The sequence below is a fragment of the Ambystoma mexicanum genome, chromosome 9 (genome assembly GCF_040938575.1).
Source record: "Ambystoma mexicanum isolate Mex_15411 chromosome 9, UKY_AmexF1_1, whole genome shotgun sequence".
Classification (NCBI taxonomy): domain Eukaryota; kingdom Metazoa; phylum Chordata; class Amphibia; order Caudata; family Ambystomatidae; genus Ambystoma; species Ambystoma mexicanum.
The window spans coordinates 651,974,950-651,994,059 of NC_090931.1; the positions used below are offsets into that span (position 1 = coordinate 651,974,950).

A 19,110-nucleotide genomic window follows, 5' to 3' on the forward strand; every position below is an offset into this window, starting at 1 on the left:
CTGTGGACAATACCTGTCATAGATATGGAATACGTCGGAGGACCCAATCCCCTTGAAATGTGTTTTTTGGGTTGCATTTTACAGTGGCAGGACCCTTAAGGGCCGGTCACTGTGAAATGCATGGGGAGCCTAAAGACCATTGTCGGAAGAGTGCTTCCAACACAAACGTGTTCAAGGCGGCTGGCCAGCCCATCATTTGCACTACAGCTCAGCCCTGTCGAAATGCACAGGTCACCTTTGAGAATAAGGTGGCCTGCTCATTTCCAAAAATGGGTTATCTAAAAACAGCACATTGTCTGCTCTATTTCTAGAGGCCCCATTTTTGAGGATCTGGGACAAAAGCTACAGTTTTAAAAATAATCATTGTCACAATACGTGAGCAAAAGGAGAGAGAGGGTGAGTGATGGGTGAGCTGTGGAGTGGTAGGCAAGAAAGCAAACAGAGATCAGAGCGAGAGCAGTTGGTCAGTGGGGACGCAGTGGGCAAGAGAGCAGAGCGGATGTACTGGGGCGGTGGGCCAGAAATCAGAGGGAGAGGAGGTACAGAAAGTGTAAGGAGCGTGGGCTCAGGGGTAGTAGTGGGCCAAAAGCAGAGAGGAATTGGCCGGAAAGAGGTAGTAAGCTGCAGATGGGTGAAAGCATGAGGGAAGAATTACGTAGAAGGGGAATATTTTCAGCATTACAACTAATAATGATTAATACCATTAATAATATTAAATAGGCATGCACATTAAACCAAAATATATAGCCAAAACCAACACTGTTCTGCCAAGCCAGAGACATCTAGGACTCTACCCATTAAATTGATACAAAAGATACATATAATGACATCCTGGCTCTCGTGTAGCCTAGCACACAGCCTCTTTCCTGCAATGTACCAATCTTGCACCCTCCAGTCAATACAAATTGTGCTGCAAAAATGCTTCCATAAATAAAGGTTTGTGTCACATAATGTGTCATTTCATGCTGCAAAATTTGGTATTTCATACCGCAAAATCCTGGAGGGTCTGAAAAAGGGCTGCATGAGCCCACCACACAGAGGCTGCATGAATTCTAATTTTGCCACCTTAAATGAGAGACTTGAACTTGTGAATCATTGAATACCATCTGGGAAGAAACTTATGGTCATGTGACCTGTGATGGGTGCACCGGGTGGTCTAACAACTGCACCTAGACTAGTAAGTTTCCCAAAATTAACTAACATCAAGCCATAATTCACAATCAAGATATGTGGTTGCTGGTCGTGTGACCTGATGGGTGGACCGTCTGGTCTAACAACTGTGCTTAGACCAGAAGCCATTACAAGTTTGTCAAACAGTAAAGAGGTGTGAATATTTGCTACATTTGTCTTGGGGAAGGGAGGTCCAAGACTGCTGTGATGTGTGAACTTTTTGTTGCAACTTTGAACGTGGACAAGGGAGACCCCTAAACCTTCATTTTGATGTGAACTGTGATATCATCGAAGACACAGAAGGTAACCTCAGAACTCGCACAACTTTTACTGAGAAGAGATTATATTGGAATTGTGTGGAACGTGAAGAAGAGAGCTTTATGGAACTTTGAAGTAATAGTTGTTGAACATTTGCTTTGGAACACTGACTTTGGTTGAGAGCATTCCCCCACTAGTTATGTATGTTGTAGTTGTGATGATTTGCCTTTGTCTTCCTGACACAGACTTCCTTTAGATTTCTTTAGGCATGGAAATTCCGCCATAGCATAGGGCTAATTAGGCGTTAAACCATCCTGATCATTAATACATTTATTGAAATTACACTTTCATTGTCTGTGTCATCTCTCTTGATACCATATCTGTCTCACAATATGAATACATGATCATGCAGAATGTTTGATTTGAGGTGGGGGAGAGTGGTCCCGACCCCCTGAATTCTTCGGGAATGCAGAAGGTCATGGAGCATCGATATTGGATGTTGCGCCATCCGGTGGATATAATTTTAAAGCAACCGTTTGGACCTTCTAGGGGTATGACACTTAACATGAGTTAAAAAAAGGAATGTCTGTTTTTGTCTATAGCCTCTAGCTGATAGAACAAAAAAAAAGGATGGCAATGAGGAGAGCCAAAATGTAGCAGACACTGTCAATATTTCTTGTGTTTGCTGTTCTAATCAAATTGAAAATCCTAAGAAAAGCTTTAATAGCCTCTGTAACCAATGCATCTCGCTAATGGAGGGCGATAGTGTTAAAGATGGATACAACAGTTGTGATCTGGGTTGATATCTTAGCCATCCAGGGCTTCACAGCTATAGTGGTGAAAACATATTTAAAACACTTTCAGAAACGGTGCACCGAGCACAACATTTCTAATCCACAGCCGGAGGCTCATGAATGTTTGGAAATATCATATACCAATAACTTGCTAATTAAAATATTCTACATCTTGAGCCGTGAATGGCTTGTAATAGTGAAGCTTATAATACAGCCATCAACATAACTAAAGGTTGGGACAAGGGTGGAACAATGTGGCTAATACATTGTGGGCTATACAAGTGGCATTGAAGCCCCGCTTGAAAATGAAGGAGTTTAGATTGCGGTGTCTGCTGTATGTTAACAGTTTGCAAGTGGGGGGACAAAGTATATATAAGCCAGTACAACTGAGAAATGTGCACGGTGCCCCGTAAACTGACTTATGAAGATAGAGAATGTAGATAATTTACATGTATTTATGCTTATTTTCAGGAAATAAAAAATGAACACCTGTTGGGAAGCTGCCAATTTAATGTGAAACCCGCAGTGGATGTGTACAGCAATTAATGTTGGTTTTACTTGTAGAGCATCTAGGTAGTATATATATCCCCAAGGATGTTGAGTTACCTGCAAACGCCACAGCGGGCATACAAATGTGAATGTAAGTATGTTCTATGTATCGCAAACTTATGTTACAACAGATGTCCCCCTACGATGGACATCTACTGGCAAAATCGCTACAAAGGGGGTTTTGAGGATTTAAGGTCACCTGTTGAACTTTCATTGAAGCTGACGGTTATGACATGCAACATCATTTCCTAGACGTTAAAGGATATTGGCTGCTTGATAGGGAGCTTTATGAATTTCTATCAGCCACTACTATACTATGCATGTTACCCGGTGAACGGAAGAGTGTGTATGAAGTAATTGAGCATATTGCAAAATATGCATTTCGATTGATAACCATGCAGCAGCTGACAACCCCAGATATTTAGTGTGATTAATAATCTGAATTTAAATACGCTATTTTAAAGCTTAATACAAATCTGTTTGTAAAATGTAGTGATGTCTTTATGTACAATGACTAAGGGGTGCAAATGTCCTACATAAAGCTGTCCAAAATAGATTACGATGAAGGGGTTCTTGCTAGTTATGAATGTGTTGAGGGATTGTATAGTGAACTGATGGTGAGAATGTGTCAAGGAGCGCTGTCAAGATGCAGCTTTCAGATAAGGAGTCCTACTCGCTACACAAACAGGCCCGTACAGATGTTAACCCATGAATGACCACGGTATCTGATTTCAACCAACAGTAGCAGTCTGATCTTATGGATATGAGCCAGTTCCAAGGAGACAATGATGGCTTCCGATATAATCTGTCATCAATGTTCTATCAAAATACACCTATGCTGAGGCTTTAAAAGACAAGATGGGGCCCGTGTAGCGATGGCTTTTAAACACATATATAACAGTGGGCGAGTACCTGCTAAATTACGGTGGTACCTGGTAAAATCACCAAATTCCTTGGAGGTCTGGAAAAACCTGTGTGCCAAAAGACTTTTGGAAAAAGGAGACACAAATGCCCCTTAGAGAGGATGATCGTGTGTGGTTCTCAAAACTCAAGGCTGTCTTTACAAAGGGGGATGAGCAGAACTACAGGGCAGAGATCTTTATCATAGATGGAGTGGCTCTCAGTGAAGGTCTTTATATATAAGGACGAGGCACTAGGAAGCAATATCTAGTGAAATGGCTGGGGTGACCTGTGAAATTCAACAGTTAAATGGCACCAGTTCTCTAGGTTGTACAGCAGGAAAGTTGTGTAGTCTACAAATTTTCACATTATGCTCCCCAGCAACGCCTCCGCAGGTACAATCCCAGAGAACAAAATATCAAAATTCACTGTGAAGCTGACCAAACCCATACATTTGGAGGGACAGTGGACTACAGCACTCACAAAAATTCAATTTGTCAGTTTCTGGGATACTTTAGGCAACGGGGACGCCACATTTATGATAAAAAGAGAAAACCCTCTGAGGCTTTCACTGGGATGGTTCACGGAGAGGTATCTGAGGGTCAGAAATGTGAGGCTGACAACTTCATAAAGGTTTCTAACCATTAGATATTTTAATAAATTAAAAAGGTGTGATAAAGACTCACGATCCCTAGCCCAAAGAGGATTTCCCTGCCTATCAACTAAGACTAAAGGAAATCAACCTAACGAAAGAATCTGTCCCTCACTCTTATACATACATCAAACTCAAAGATATTGTATGGCAATTCAGTTTGAACAAAATAACAGTTATGTTTAAACATAAACCTTATAACCAGGTATCCTTGCAACCACGGTCAGATCCCCGTCCCCAGGTTTAAAGCAGGATTTTCCAGTTCAAAGTTTGAAATAAAAAAGTTCCTTTTTTGTAGCCAAGTTCTGCTCTGAATAAAATATAAAGTTTGTCTTACTCCAAAAGTCTGTCACTGGCCTTTGGCAAAGTTCTACAAAATGAAAAAGTCTTTGTCTTTACACTTATAGTTGGTATTTCAACTTAACTTCTCCTCCTGGAAAACAAACACTTTCACAATTCTTCTTGATGAACAACAAAGTTTGTCAGGATGATTCTTCCACAATCTCCTCCTTGAGGAACAATTACTTTCACAATGCCTCTTCATCAAAAACAAAGTTTGTCAGGATGATTTTTCCACAGTTCATCAAACACATTAGTGGCCTTGCCAAGTTCTTACATTCACAACCTTCAACCACAATGCTGTACTTCAATATCTTCTTCCTGGTCCACTAACCTATTAAGTGTCCTTAAGTGGTGGACACTCCCGTCCCCTGCACACTTTCCGTACTGAGCTAGTCAGTCAATAATGAATGAGCATAGATAACATAACATATCTTATTCACAATGGTTATTCATAATCAACATTAGCAATAAGCCAGCTTATTATGTGTATATAAAGGTTTACTTGGTGAACAATAAAATCTTGAGTTCTATTGGTTTCGGCTGGGCCCTTCCCCAGGAGCAAATATTTTTGGGTGATTTCTACTTCTTCACACCTTGTGTTTTGTCTGGACAATAAGTAAAAAATGAACAACTTGTAAAAATAATGTTATTATATCTACATTTGCTTTATTAGCACACGCAACTCATTGAGGACTGATTGATTAATCACCTTGTTGACTTCTGTGGCTAGCTTAGATTGGAAGTCTCTTCTCTTAAGTCTTAACTCCACAGTACTTAGTAAGGGAGGTAGCTCACACCCATAAACAATTAAATATTGACCATTGTAATGAATGGTTCTGCCACTGTCAAACAATGCCGGATTAGAATTTATGTAAGGACTTCAACTCAATTATAAGTACCTCTCAGTTGCTATGACGTATGCATGCTTGTTTTGAGGTATATTGGGGATGTGCAGCTCATAGCCGGTTCTGATCTCCACTTCTGTACCACAATTCTACAAATAATATATTTGTGTGGTTAGGAATAACCAAAAATAAAATATGGTAATAACTACCCTATTATAAGGAAAGGCATTACTCTATTGGGAGGTGTACCTTAGGTGCATGTGAGTAATCATGCGCCGTACATCAGCAAATAGTAGATGTAATATAATCAGGATCGTGTTTACATCACTCAGTTCCGCCTGTATAACAGATAAAAAAAAATTTAAGGGAAAGGTCACTGTAATTTCAATCTAGTGTACAAAGTTTTTCTATTTATTTCTGGAATTCATGTAATCTATACCATGCTAAGTGTGAAACACTACCCACTCGTGTAAGGACTCAACACAAGCTCCTTGAGATATGTATCTTTAGTAGTCTTAGTTAGGCAGTTCAGAATAAACCTGAAAGAGATCAAGGGAAAGTACTCTGATAATTCCATAATGGGGATGTTCAAGAATGTTTAGCCAAGTAAAAATGTCTGCAAGCAGACCCTAAAACGGCGTACCTCTCGCATCTGTCCCAAAATGGCTGCTAGCTTAATTATACGCGTCTGATGCCGTAGCGCCATGACATCATATTAGAAATGTCAATATTGACATTTCGCCTCCATTATAACCACTATGTTCATCGATTCTTAAAGCATAAACTCGTTCAGCCCTCTATATGTATCTTGAACCTTCTCATATTCAAGGTATGTGTAATGGACCAAATAAGTCCTTATATCACAATTGTCTGACCTCTTACAGAGGGTAGCTGTGATACTTTGTATCCATGATAGTTTCCAGTTGTCAAGGAGAAGTCAACATGATGCTTAACCTGTCAAGTGTCGAATCTCAATGTTACACCGAGATCTCACTTGATAGAGCATAGAGCGTAGAGTCTGAATGTTAATTGCATTTCAGGCTATTTACTATTCATCACGTTTAATACATTTCTAGTGCAGATAGTCTGTTAGGTATATAGGAACTGTGTTGGCATCAATTAGATATATGTTCTTCTGGGCATTCATTCCTGTTGCCAGTCTTATCACATACTAGATGTCTCCATTGTGTATAGTATTTATCAGTCCAGTAGATACTGGTTTTATCATAGAATATGACTGTATAAGTTGTATAAGGATCCTGTTTGTTATAGATCTCACACTCAACCTGACTATGCTCATCAGTACTTGTCTTTCTTGACCTGATTTCTCAGCTTTTACTAGGTTATCTACTGGAGCTTTCAGAAATAATTTAATCAATTGTTGATCAAGCCTCATGATTTTCCAATTTTCCTTAGTATCCTATTGATCTGAGAACTCTGTCTTGAGTATTTCATTGTGTGTATCAACTGTGGTTCTTTACCCATTTTTAGATCTAGTAGAGATTGTCTGGTATACGTTTTACTCCTCACTTTTGCCTTCTCTAGAAAGCTAAGAGCAAAGTAGAAGGTGACAAGTTAGTGGTTAACATTTAACATCTCTAACCATGACTACTTCACAGCAACTGGATTTATTAAGTTTGTGAATTTCTGTTGTTCCAACTAATAACTCTACACTATTTGAAGAAGAGATTAAAATGGCCAAATTTACCAGAAAGAAGCGTCAAACTATTTTTTGATTCCATACCTCCAATGGAAGAAACATCCCAAACATTTGATTGTTTGAAACTTAAGCCCAAGAGCACCTTTAACCCAAGTGTTAAGAACTCAGCCTTGGAATTATTTTAGACGAAAATGGTTAATGATTTTAAAATCGATTAAATGTTTTGATATGAAGCAACATAACAAAAGGAAGCACCGACTAAAACTATTATGACAACTAGCAGAGGATCCCACAATAGTTATCAAAGCAGCTGACAAAGGGGGTGCTATAGTTATTATGGATAACAACAAATACGTAGCCAGCTGTATGGATCTCATAGGATATATAGGCACCTCCCGTTGAATAATGATCCAACAAGAGACAATATGACCTATTATTGATACAGTACTGGAGAAGGCACTGATAGAATGGATTACACAAAAAAACTAAAGAATTTCTTACCAACCATTCTCCAAACCTGCACATTTTCTATAGGTCTCCTGAAAATACATAAAATCCTAACTAATCCACCTTTGACACCAATAGCCGTGGCAACCGATGGCATATTCAATCTGCTGGCCAAATATCTGGATAAAGTATTACAACCCATTGTTCAGAAGACACTAACATACTTGAGTGACAACTCACGTTCTCAATATAATAACATCTCCGGCAGATATCAGATCTGATTGGACTCTATTTACTTAAGATGAACAAAGCTTATACAACTTGATTCCACATGGTGACGGGCTGGAAACCCTAGAATGGATCTTATTACAAGAAGAGTTTGTACAATCAAATATAATCGTTATATTAGAGCTCACAAAAGTCATAGTGTATAACAACTATTTTCATTTTAAAAAGAAATACTATCCCCAAGTCTCTGGCACATCAATGGGCTCAGCAAGGGCACCAGCATACGCATACCTTTTTATACATGAAAAAAGTGTATGTTGCTGGTCAGCGCTGAGACCCTGATTCAATGTATCAATCCTTAATCAATGATGTGCAGAAGTCCTTATTCAATATAATGTCCAAAAGTATCTCATTTAGTTTTTTGATTTATTGGCAAAATCCAACAAATCAACAGCCGACACGTGTTTCGACTAGACGGTCGTCCTCAAGGCTGTTACCCCAAAGAATTACAGGTTGCATAGAGGTGAAAGTTCACACAATTAAAATTCCCATTACTTTTGATATGTTACACACAGATGAACAAGTTACTCCTTACCTGGTAACGTTCTTTCGATGGGATGTTCCTCCGACGTATTCCTTATCTATGATATTTGTATCTCCAGCTTGCTGGCCTCGGAATTTTTTTTTCCCCAGTAGAAGGCGCTGTGCGTCGACGTCCGTCGAGTAGGTGTTCGACAGCCACCGTATCGACGTCAACGTCATCATGCCTATAAATGGCCACGCGCAGCGTCCGTTGCTCAGTTCCGTTTTGTAGAGTAAGGTATTGCATGAATGGTTACTACCCTTGAAGGAGCGTAAGCTGCAACCACAAGGGAAATGTTACTGCAGGGATGGATGGGAGGGGCGATAAGGAATACGTCGGAGGAACATCCCATCGAAAGAACGTTACCAGGTAAGGAGTAACTTGTTTTTCGAAGGGATTGTGTCCTCCGACGTATTCCTTATCTTTGATAGACTCCAATAGCGGTGGTATGTGATTGGAGGCGGGAGTAAGAGATGCCATATTACTCTTTAAGAATGAATAGAGTGTAACACAGCTTTGCCAAATCTAGTCTCTTGACTAGGAGGAATCCAGGCTATAAAATTTGGTAAAGTATGTGCGGACGGCCATGTGGCAGCCGCACATATGTCTCGAATTGGTACCCCTCTTTGAAGAGCTGAGGAGGCTGCGATACCCCTAGTGGAATGAGCCCTTAGATTTTGAGGGGGCTCTTTCCCTGCCAGTTTGTAGCATTCCAGAATGGCTAAAATAATCCATCTGGAGATGGTCTGTTTGGTTATTGGTAATCCCAACTTATGTCCTGCGTAACCTACAAAGAGTTGGTCTGCTTGTCTAATTTTAGCAAGTCTACTAATATAAAAACTCAAGGCTCGCTTAGGGTCCAGCCTGTGTAGTCTCTCTTCCTCTTTCCCCGGATGGGGAGGAGGATAGAATGAAGGTAAAGTAATCTTCTGAGTAATGTGAAATTCCGAAACTACCTTTGGGAGGAAGTTAGGCTTCACCTGTAGAACGACTTTGTCCTTGTGAAAAATTGTATGAGGAGGTTTACAAGATAGGGCTTGTATCTCGCTAACCCTTCTAGCAGATGTTAATGCTCCCAATAAAACAGTATTGAGGGTGAGAAACTTCAATGAACAAGAGTGGAGTGGTTCAAAAGAAGCACCCTTTAGGAAGTTTAAAACTAGATTTAAGTCCCATAAGGGAACTTGGAATGGTCTTGGAGGGTAAACATTACTTAGACCTTTCAGGTATTGTATTACCAATGGAATTTTGAAATACGATGGCTCCTCTGCAGTGCGCTTAAAGATGGATAGCGCTGCGAGATAGCCCTTAATAGTGCCAACTTGAAGGCCTGAATTTGCCAAATAAAGTAAGAAGGATAACACTGCAGGTGTACCACATGAAAAGGGTTCGATATTCTTTTCTCTGCACCAGCTGCAAAATGTATTCCAATGGCAGCGGTATAGAGTTTTAGTTGCTGGCCTTCTGGCCGAAAGCAACACCTCCATGACGTCATCTGGAAGGTCCCAATCCTTGTACCTCAACCTTTCAGATACCAAGCGTGAAGGTTGAGGGTCTTGATGGCTGGATGGAGAACCTGACCTCCCTTCTGCGAGAGAAGATCCTCTCTTTACGGTAGACGAATTGGAGGATGGATGGACATGTCCAGAAGGTCCGGGTACCACGTTCTCCTGGCCCAATCCGGGGTAATTAGGATCATGGTCTTCCGAAACCTTCTCAACCTCCTGATCATTTGAGGAATGACAGGGACCGGAGGAAACGCTACAGATGTGGGAACTCCCAGTCCACTACGAACGCGTCTCCTAGAGCTCCTCTCGGGAAAATTCCCTTGAGCAAAATCTGTCGCACTTCCTGTTGATACTGGTGGCGAACAGATCCACTTGAGGGGTTCCCAAAAGGGCGAAGATCTCTTGAAGGACTTCCTGAGCTATCTCCCACTCATGGGAGACTGTGTTCTGCCTGCTCAGAGCGTCCGCTGTCAAGTTCTTCTCTCCGGCTAGGTGAATTGCTGATAGAGAGATTCCTTCCTGAATTGCCCAAAACCAGAGCTGCATCGCCTCTCTGCACAGTGGCAGCGACTCTACGCCTCCTCTTTTGTTGAGGTAGTGGATGGCCACTGTATTGTCCGTCATTATCAGGACGTTTCTCACCCGTACAGATGGCAGAAAAGCCTTCAGTGCCAGTCTGATGGCTCTCAGCTCCAACAGGTTGATGTGTAGTCTGGACTCCGATGGAGACCAACAACCGCTGATGGTTAAGTTGTTGGCATGGGCTCCCCACCCCGTGAGTGAGGCGTCTGCGACTACTGTTATCTCCGGCCATGGTTGCCAAAACAGTTCTCCTTTCAAGATGTTCTCTGGATAGGCCCACCATTGAAGGTCGTGGGCTACCTTGTCCGGAATCCGGAGGAGATCTGTCATCCTCCCTGAGAATTGTGATCACTGAGTCTCAGTGCCCACTGAAGGGATCTCATTCTCAGGCGAGCCTCTGGCACAAGGGATATGCAGGATGCCATGAGGCCTAGCGACCTCAAAAAGTCGTAGGCTGGGAGACGTTGGGCATTTTGAAACCTGGTGACTATCTGCAGAATATCTTGAGCCCTCACCTCTGGTGGCGAGGCTTTTCCCAGGGACGTATCCAGGACTGCTCCAATGACCTGGAGTCTCTGTGATGGTATCATCTGTGACTTCTTTAAATTGAGGGTGAAGCCCAGCTTGTGAAGGAAGTGGCAGACATAATCTAGTTGGATTCGAGCTTGTTCCGAAGAAACTGCTCTGATCAACCAATCGTCCAGGTAGGGGTAGACGTGAATCCCTTCCGTCCTTAGACTTGCAGCCACAACCGACTTTAGCTTGGTGAAGACCCTTGGGGCGGAGGTCAGCCCAAATGGCAGAACTCGAAATTGATAATGAGAGTTGCCAATTGCGAACCTCAGGTACTTCCTGTGCTTGGGATGGATTGGCACATGGAAATAAGCATCCTGAAGGTCCAGAGATACCAACCAGTCCTGAAGCTGGAGGGCCTGAAGGATCTGAGAGAGAGTTACCATCTTGAACTTGTCCTTCCTGAGGAACTTGTTCAATTCTCGTAAGTCCAGGATGGGTCTCAGTCCTCAGTCTTTCTTTGGTATGAGAAAGTAGGGGGAGTACCAGCCCTTGTTCCTGTCCGCTACAGGTACCGGTTCTATGGCACCTTTCTCTAGCAGGTCTACAATTTCCTGCAAGAGGAGCAGATCTGGCACTTTCAGAGAGCTGTTCCCCGGTGGATGACTTTGAGGGATGTGTAGAAAGGGTAGGCAGTAACCTTGGGCAACTGTCTCCAATGCCCAAGCATCTGACGTAATAGCCTGCCATTCCGTCAGATGGTGAGTTAACCTGCCCCCTACAGGTGTCTTGTGATGGGAGACCTCCGAGTGGTTTGGGAGCGGCTGATGCAGTTGCCGAAGGTAAAGCGGCTCCTGCTCCTGCTGATGCGGCTTTCTTTCCTCTACCCCGTCCACCACGGGTACATTTTCCTTGGCCTCTTTGAGCCGGCCGTCCTTTGCCTCTTCCATATGAGGAATAATAGCGAAAGGACCTTCCTCTCCAAGAGGATCCTGAGGGACGAAAATTAGTTTGGCGGATTGCAGCTCCTAGTGACTTGGCTGCTGCTTTAGATGTTTGCAGTTTTTCCAAACTGTCATCCGCCTTTTTACCAAACAGGGAAGAGCCGTCAAAGGGCATATTTAAAAGTCTGGCCTGTACGTCAGAAGCAAAGCCGGACTTTCTCAACCACGCATGCCTGCGGATTGTGGTACTTGCCGCCATGGCCCTGCTGATACTGTCAGCAGAATCAATGCCAGTTTGAAGGGACTCACACATTGCATCTTTACCATCTCTGATGATATTTAAAAATGCGTCCCTTTCTTCTCCTTCCTGGAGGCAGTCAGCCGCTGATGAAGCACACTCCCAAAGAGTGTGGCTGAACCTAGCGAGCGTACAAGTTGCATTAATAGATTTTAAAGCCATGCTACAGGCCAAGAAGACTTTCTTAGCCATGGCATCATATTTTTTATCATCTCTATCCTGTGGAGCAGTGGGTTATGCAGATGTACTGCCTGATGAAGTTGCAGCCTGGACCCCCAGACTCTCTGGAGTAGGGTGCTTAGATAGGTATTCAGGGTCAGCAGCAGATACCCTATATTTCGCTGACAACTTCTTGTTAACCGCAGGGACAACTTCAGGAGTTTCCCAGTTAGTTAAAATCTTTCTTTGTAAAGCAGAATGAAAGGGAACCACAGGATCCCCGTGGACCTTTATCCAGAATATCTGTGAGGTCATCCTGTTGAAAAACAGGTGAAGGCGCAGACCAACCCATGAATTCCATAATTCTTGACATTAGGGTTCTATAAGGGGTTTCAGCATGTTCCCCTGGGTCTGGATTGACAAATTCCACTTCTGGGGAAGTGTCTAGGCCACTTGCTTCCTGTAATGCATCCTGAAGGTCTTTCAACCTTCTTTCCTCAGAGGCAAAAATCTCTGGTTCAGGTGATGTGGTCCTCTGCAGCCCAAAAGGCCTTTCTTGATCAGAATCTTCCCTTTCTTCATAAATTGAAGTTAAGGGGGGATGCTCTGGCCTGTGAAATGGTATAAAACCCATCTCTAAAGCAGAGGGAGCCATCATCAGTGGCATTGAAAAGGTCGATGTCGTCGACGCCGACGTAAAAATCCTCAAAGACGCCGACAAAGGCGTCGAGAAAACTGGAAGAGGCCTCGAAGAACTCGAGAGGATCGGAATCCTGCTCGAGTATGTCGACGACGTTCGACGTTGTGTCGGAGGCTCTCGGTGTAACCGTTGGCTGTGGAGTAGCCGTGGGTTTTTCTTTTATCGGCGTCGGCGTCGACTCGATCGACGGATGCGTCGAAGAACCCTTCGATAACGGCGTTGATGGCGCCGATCTATGCTTCGAAGGGGCTTTCGACAATGGCATCGAAGATGCTTTACTTCCCGATGGCTCGTGGCGCTTTCGGGTCGACTCTGCTTCGACTCGAGGCGTTTAGATTTTTTGGGCTTTTCACCCGGGGTATCACCCTCAGCTGACTTCGAGGGGGTCGAGACCGCTTTCTCGAAGACGCTTAGCATCTTTTTTCTGAATTCCTCCCACTCAGCCTGAGAGCTGTGTTTTGTGGGGCAATTTACTCTTTCAGGGGAACTAGAAGACGACAAAGGAGATCTTCTACGTCTCTTTTTCGAGTGTCTAGACCTCGACGAGTGGTGGGAGCCACTTCGAGACCTAGACCGAGAATGCTTTCGACGGTGAGGAGACGAATGTCTCTACTCTACCGCGGAAACTTTCGAGGAAGTTAAAACTGACTTACCGCTCTCGAGCTTCCCCTTAGGCTCCTTCAAAGCTTTCGCCGTCATGGATAGGCATTCCTCACACTCCTAACACTGGTGTTCGATTCCCAGACACAACAAACAGATCCTGTGAGGATCCGTCAACGACATTTTCTTCCCACAGCCTCGGCATTTTTTGAAACCGGACCGAGGAGTCGTCGGGTCGGAGGAGGAAGCCATCGAGTACGAGTCGGTTTTCTCGAGGAAATATGAATATATTTCGACTGACGAACTGAGCAACGGTATTCCGAGGCACACGAAGCGCGGAACTGAGCAACGGACGCTGCGCGTGGCCATTTATAGGCATGATGACGTCGACACGGTGGCTGTAGAGGAACACCTACTCGATGGACGTCGACGCACAGCGCCCTCTACTGGGAAACATTTTTTCCGAGGCCAGCAAGCTGGAGATACAAATATCATAGATAAGGAATACGTCGGAGGACACAATCCCTTCGAAAATATCAGCTTAATAACGAGCAATGGTTATTACATACCATGTTGTTTATCAGTTTCAGGCAGGGTGAGCAGGTACAGAAAGATAAGAGATGCAATGGTAAATTCCTTAAAATAGTTGCGATATACATTATTAAGCCCCACGAGTTACAGGTGATTTCCCTGTGATTCGTTAATACTGAGTTCCAATAAATAAAGAAATATATAGTCAATTCAAAAGTAAGGATGCATGAGATGTCAGTTTCATCAGTAAAGGGGGGTAGTATTGACCCTTATATTTTACTATACTGTCTCTTCAAACCACTTAGTGTGTCCCAAGTTAGACCATGGACTTATTCTAAAGAAAGAAAAATGACTCACCGAATTATTCAAGAGTTCTAAATGAGAAAAAATATAATATATAACATCTCAGTGAGACGCTTGTGATCTTTTTATAAGCTGTAGCTGTCGTTGAATATGGCAAATTAACTTAACCTGATGTTGTATGAGCTACACACTTCACCAGGATATTCAATGAGAGCACCAAATTCCGTACGATTCCACACCTGATATTACATCTGTAAGAAAACACCAAACAAGGATACTAAACATCTAGTTGGGTTGAACCCATCCTAGTATACAGTATCTTCATAGCACTCAATTGGTCAAAAGGACTTATCAAATGGTTCAAAGTTTTTGTATCATCCCTCAACTTGTCCTTAAACTGCATACATCTTGTGTGCCATTGAAATCAAAAATCCCAAAAAGGATCACTGTAAATTGATAGTAATTTAGTCCATCAGAAAAACATGAGAGATAAAAGCTATTCAGAACAAATTAACATGGTCTTGTTTAGAGACTCTTACCTACATGTTGGTGAAATTCTTCTAATTTCAAACAAGATCCTTATAGTCCTTTCCTTTACTGTTCCCAACGGGATTGACATTAATTCTATTATGAGTAGATTGTGGCGCTAACTGGAATGGCGGCTCCACTGTCAGTAAATATCAGGTGCCAATACCTAAAACAAGCACAGATAATCCTTTCTCAAACTCTATGGTGACCAAAGCTCTTAACACCTGCAGTGACTAGTTAATAATACCTCCTTACCTAATGCCATCACATGTAAATGGGCTCGATCCCATGTTTTCTACCGAAATGCGCACCCAGCACCATCTTAGAACTTAATTTATTTCGCAAACAATGCATGTGACGTCACACGCATGCGCGATAGAAAAAGAAACTGCATCCGCACCAAATAATGTCTTTCTTACGTGGTCCCACTGACGTGAGCAAACTCCTTACTGAGTAATATACTGCCTTAACTTGTTCACTTGTTAGAACTCCGTTATTGGCATAATTGATTATAAACCTTACGGTCAGATCCCAACACAGGAAATCAAATGTCAGGCCTTTGTTCCGTGAAATACCATACAGAATCAATGACCTCCACAATCAGATTGTCTTATGTAAGAACTACTTAAGTAAGATTTGAGAATTACAATTGTTGAACACTCCAAAAATGGTATGAATGCATATGTCACTAGAAACTGGCATTTCATTCATGCAATAGCCGTAACAAGATTGACGCTGGCATACAAATCATAAAAACACTTTCATCTCATGCTCAGAATTGAGCCCTACTTGAACACAATTGAACACATTGCAAATTGCATATGCATATGTATTTGGCCCAATCTTCCTTAAGTTAAGTTGTAGATCGCCTCCCCTTTTGCCTAATTGGGCTTTCTTTAATCCAATGAATTGGATATTTTTCACATCATCCATTTGATGGAATTCATGCCAGTGCATCGCTAATGGCAGCCTTTGGTCCTGTTTATTGAGAATCGAGATAAGTATCTATTTATGTATGCTGTGAGGAACTCATGGTGACAACAAGTAAGACAGACACAAATGATCACAGTTCAAGGGTGTTCATTGAATAATTAATTCTGTATGCAGGGTGGAAAAACACCTATTCTAAACCTAAATCTAAGAAAGGAGCAAGCGTCAACCATCAAATGAAAAATAAGGCAGTCCTAGTGGCGTCATATCAAAATAAGAAGGGCCTATACTAATAAACCTATTGTCAACCTTACAACTAGTACAAAAAAGGGGTGTGGGATATTTCTCAAGAAAAGAAAGTGTTCTCAAAATAATATGTCAGGATGCGGTAGCCTGGGTCTCCCTTCCCCACGTTTTGACCACGCGATAAGATGGGAGCTTGGAGCACAGTACAATGTCAGGCCTCTTCAGCACGAGACAACAGTTCCAATGGCAGTTGGCAGGACCGTCGATTGCTCACTTGAAAGTCTCTTGCCTTCGAAGGCCTGTAGTGTTCAGCTAACAAAAACAAAAGTTCCTTTAACAAATGGAAGTTTGTTTCCAATATTCGCTGAGTGATGGGTTCACCCCTGGGTCCCCCTCTTTTGGGCATGGACCCTTCTTGACTTCCTATTTACTTTACTCTCAAGTGTTACGGGATTCACGTCCCTTGCTTTCTCTCAATGTGGGATTCACTTTCCTTGCTTTCACAGTGCTTGTAGATCAGTCTTTCGATTGTACAGGGATTTTGCTCGACCCTCTGTATGACCACTTTTACCTATTTCGCTGGCCCTCCTACGGCTTTCTGGTGCTTGTAGATTATCTTATATGGGGCTCGACCAGGGTCTCCTGAATTAGCACCCACGTGGTGTCAAACAGGATATTAAATTATGCCTCTTATTACAAACGATTTGTATGTATATTGGCCTACGCCAAGTTGCTTAAAATTGTATGCGAATAACTCTCTACGGCAAGGTCTTGACCTTAGAAATTGATGTAAGCCGCCATCTTGACTCAAGCCTCCATTTTAGGGTTTTATACAAAGTCACCCTGTATTCTAAAATGGCCGTCTCATGTGTCCTTGTTCTTGCCTTAATGTCCAACCTGCCCTCAGGCTACATGTTAGGGTCATGTAGACCTTGTCCTTTGTTGACCTTGGGAGCAGGGGTTTACTTGAATTAGCAAAGTTAAACTACAAGTGTATAAGGACAGTAATGCTATCCCAAAAATATAATAAGTGAAACATTTGTTTGGTCTGTATTAAACCAGCATGTAAAGAGTGTAAATGTTAAATTAAAGAATACTGGAGTGTGTTAGTAAATGTATTGAAAAGTAAACCGCATGCACGAGATATGTAAATTAGGAAAGTGAACCTGGCGCGACCCTAGCCCAGTGTATGATTAACCTGTAAGAGGGCTGGACATCATTTTACAAATTGTATAAATGCGTCGATGTCCAGCTAGGAAATTCTGTCACTGCTCAGATTGAACCCTGCTGGTGGTCTCTGATGTATTGACGGCCAAATAGCTATTCGTGTACTTTGTTGAATACTGTTCAGTTTTGTAATAAAGATTCTGGGAATCTTTATAAGCCTGTGTCGGTGTATTTTACCTTGCTCGGGTAACAGCCGTAATATTGTATTTTTTCTGATTCCACAGTGGTGCCAGTTTCCCTTTGCAGTTGGTCTCCCCCTTCCACCTTTTTACAGTTCATTCAACATTTGTTAAACTTGGTTCAAACTTTTCACTTTGCGCTTCTCATTCAACACAACCCGGTTCTTTATCGATTCTCCCTTCGACTCACTGGCTGTGATGAACCACTTGCCTGTTACCTCTCTGGAGTCACGGCCAGTACCACGAGCGCAGGAGTTTCCCTCGCTCCTGCTTACCGGCATAGGTTTGTCCTGTGTACTGCTGACATCTGCCACAGGACATTTGTGATATTGTTCGCAGTTTTAGGCTCTCTTCCACCAAGGCTTTGCGAGACTGGGACGAAAAGGGCAAGGTCACTTCTCTCCTCGGCACCCTCTCGATTCCTGCCACCTTTCCCCTTCTACTGAACTGCCGCGTGTTACCCGTCTCGTCGTGCTGTCTGCCGTGCATGCCTTGCTCGTACTGTGCTCTCTGGCTCCACCTTTTATCCCTGGGGGGGTTGGGGTGGGGGGTGGGGGGGGGGGGGTAGGGAAAGGGCCGTCAGGTGTGTGTGTGATTCTGATCAATTGCCTGACTTTGCCTGACCCTTGTATTGGGAGACGTCAGGTAAACAGCTCTGGTGTTAGTCCGTTGTGCTTTATATTGTGTGAAAGTGCTCGTGTTGGAAAGGGTGGTGGGGGGGGGGGGCAGTGGTTTGGAAAGTCCTGTGAAAAAGGATGGGAAAAAGGTGTTAAAGGAAGGGGGATACCACGTCTCACCCGTCAGCGTTCCACTCCCACTCCCTGAGGACCCCCCCATCCAGGTAATCCGCCCTCACTGGTCCACCCCCAGGAACTTGATCCAATAGCGATGGCCGTGTTCTGGCCACCTGGATGACAGATCCCTGGGGACTAGCTAGGTAGACACCTTCAGGTTTCTCACATAACCTTCCTCCATGCGATGTAGCCACATTTGTTTCACAGGTGAACCAGGAAAGAAAGTCCACGTTTCCTTGGTCTTTTCCTTTCGGGTGTTTCACCATGAAACAATAGGGTTGTAGGTCTAGAAACCAATGCATGACCCGAGGGTTAGACTCTTTACGTTGGCTAATCCAGACTAAGGGTGAGTGGTCGGTAACCAGTGTGAACTTTCTACCTAATAGATAGTAACTGATATGGCCCATTTGATGGCTAGGGCATCTAGTTGGAATACCTTGTGACTGTTGTATAGTATGGGATGTTCTAATTTGTTGCAAACTTGGGACAGGACAGCTCCTAACCCTGTAAGGGAGGCGTCCATCTGTAACACAAACTTCGAGAAGTCGACTAGCTTTAGGATTGGGTTTTGGCATAGTGATTGCTTTAGGATGTTATAGCATTCCTCGTCGTCTTTACCCCTGGCTGCATGGCGATTTCC

General features: G+C 43.0%; 1 protein-coding gene across 15 annotated transcripts in view; it reads right to left on the reverse strand.

The window, feature by feature from the left end:
- LOC138488440 (apoptosis-inducing factor 3-like) overlaps positions 1–19,110 on the reverse strand; it is a 1,275,087-nt gene that overhangs the window by 895,355 nt on the left and 360,622 nt on the right. The window contains exon 1 of one of the 15 annotated variants that reach the window (XM_069615396.1): positions 15,106–15,200. The exons of the other annotated variants lie outside the window; for them this stretch is intronic. Coding sequence (XP_069471497.1) covers positions 15,106–15,185 — 80 coding nt within the window. The 5' untranslated portion in view covers positions 15,186–15,200. Of the gene's footprint in view, positions 1–15,105; positions 15,201–19,110 lie in introns of those variants that run through there. 15 annotated transcript variants of the gene reach the window in all.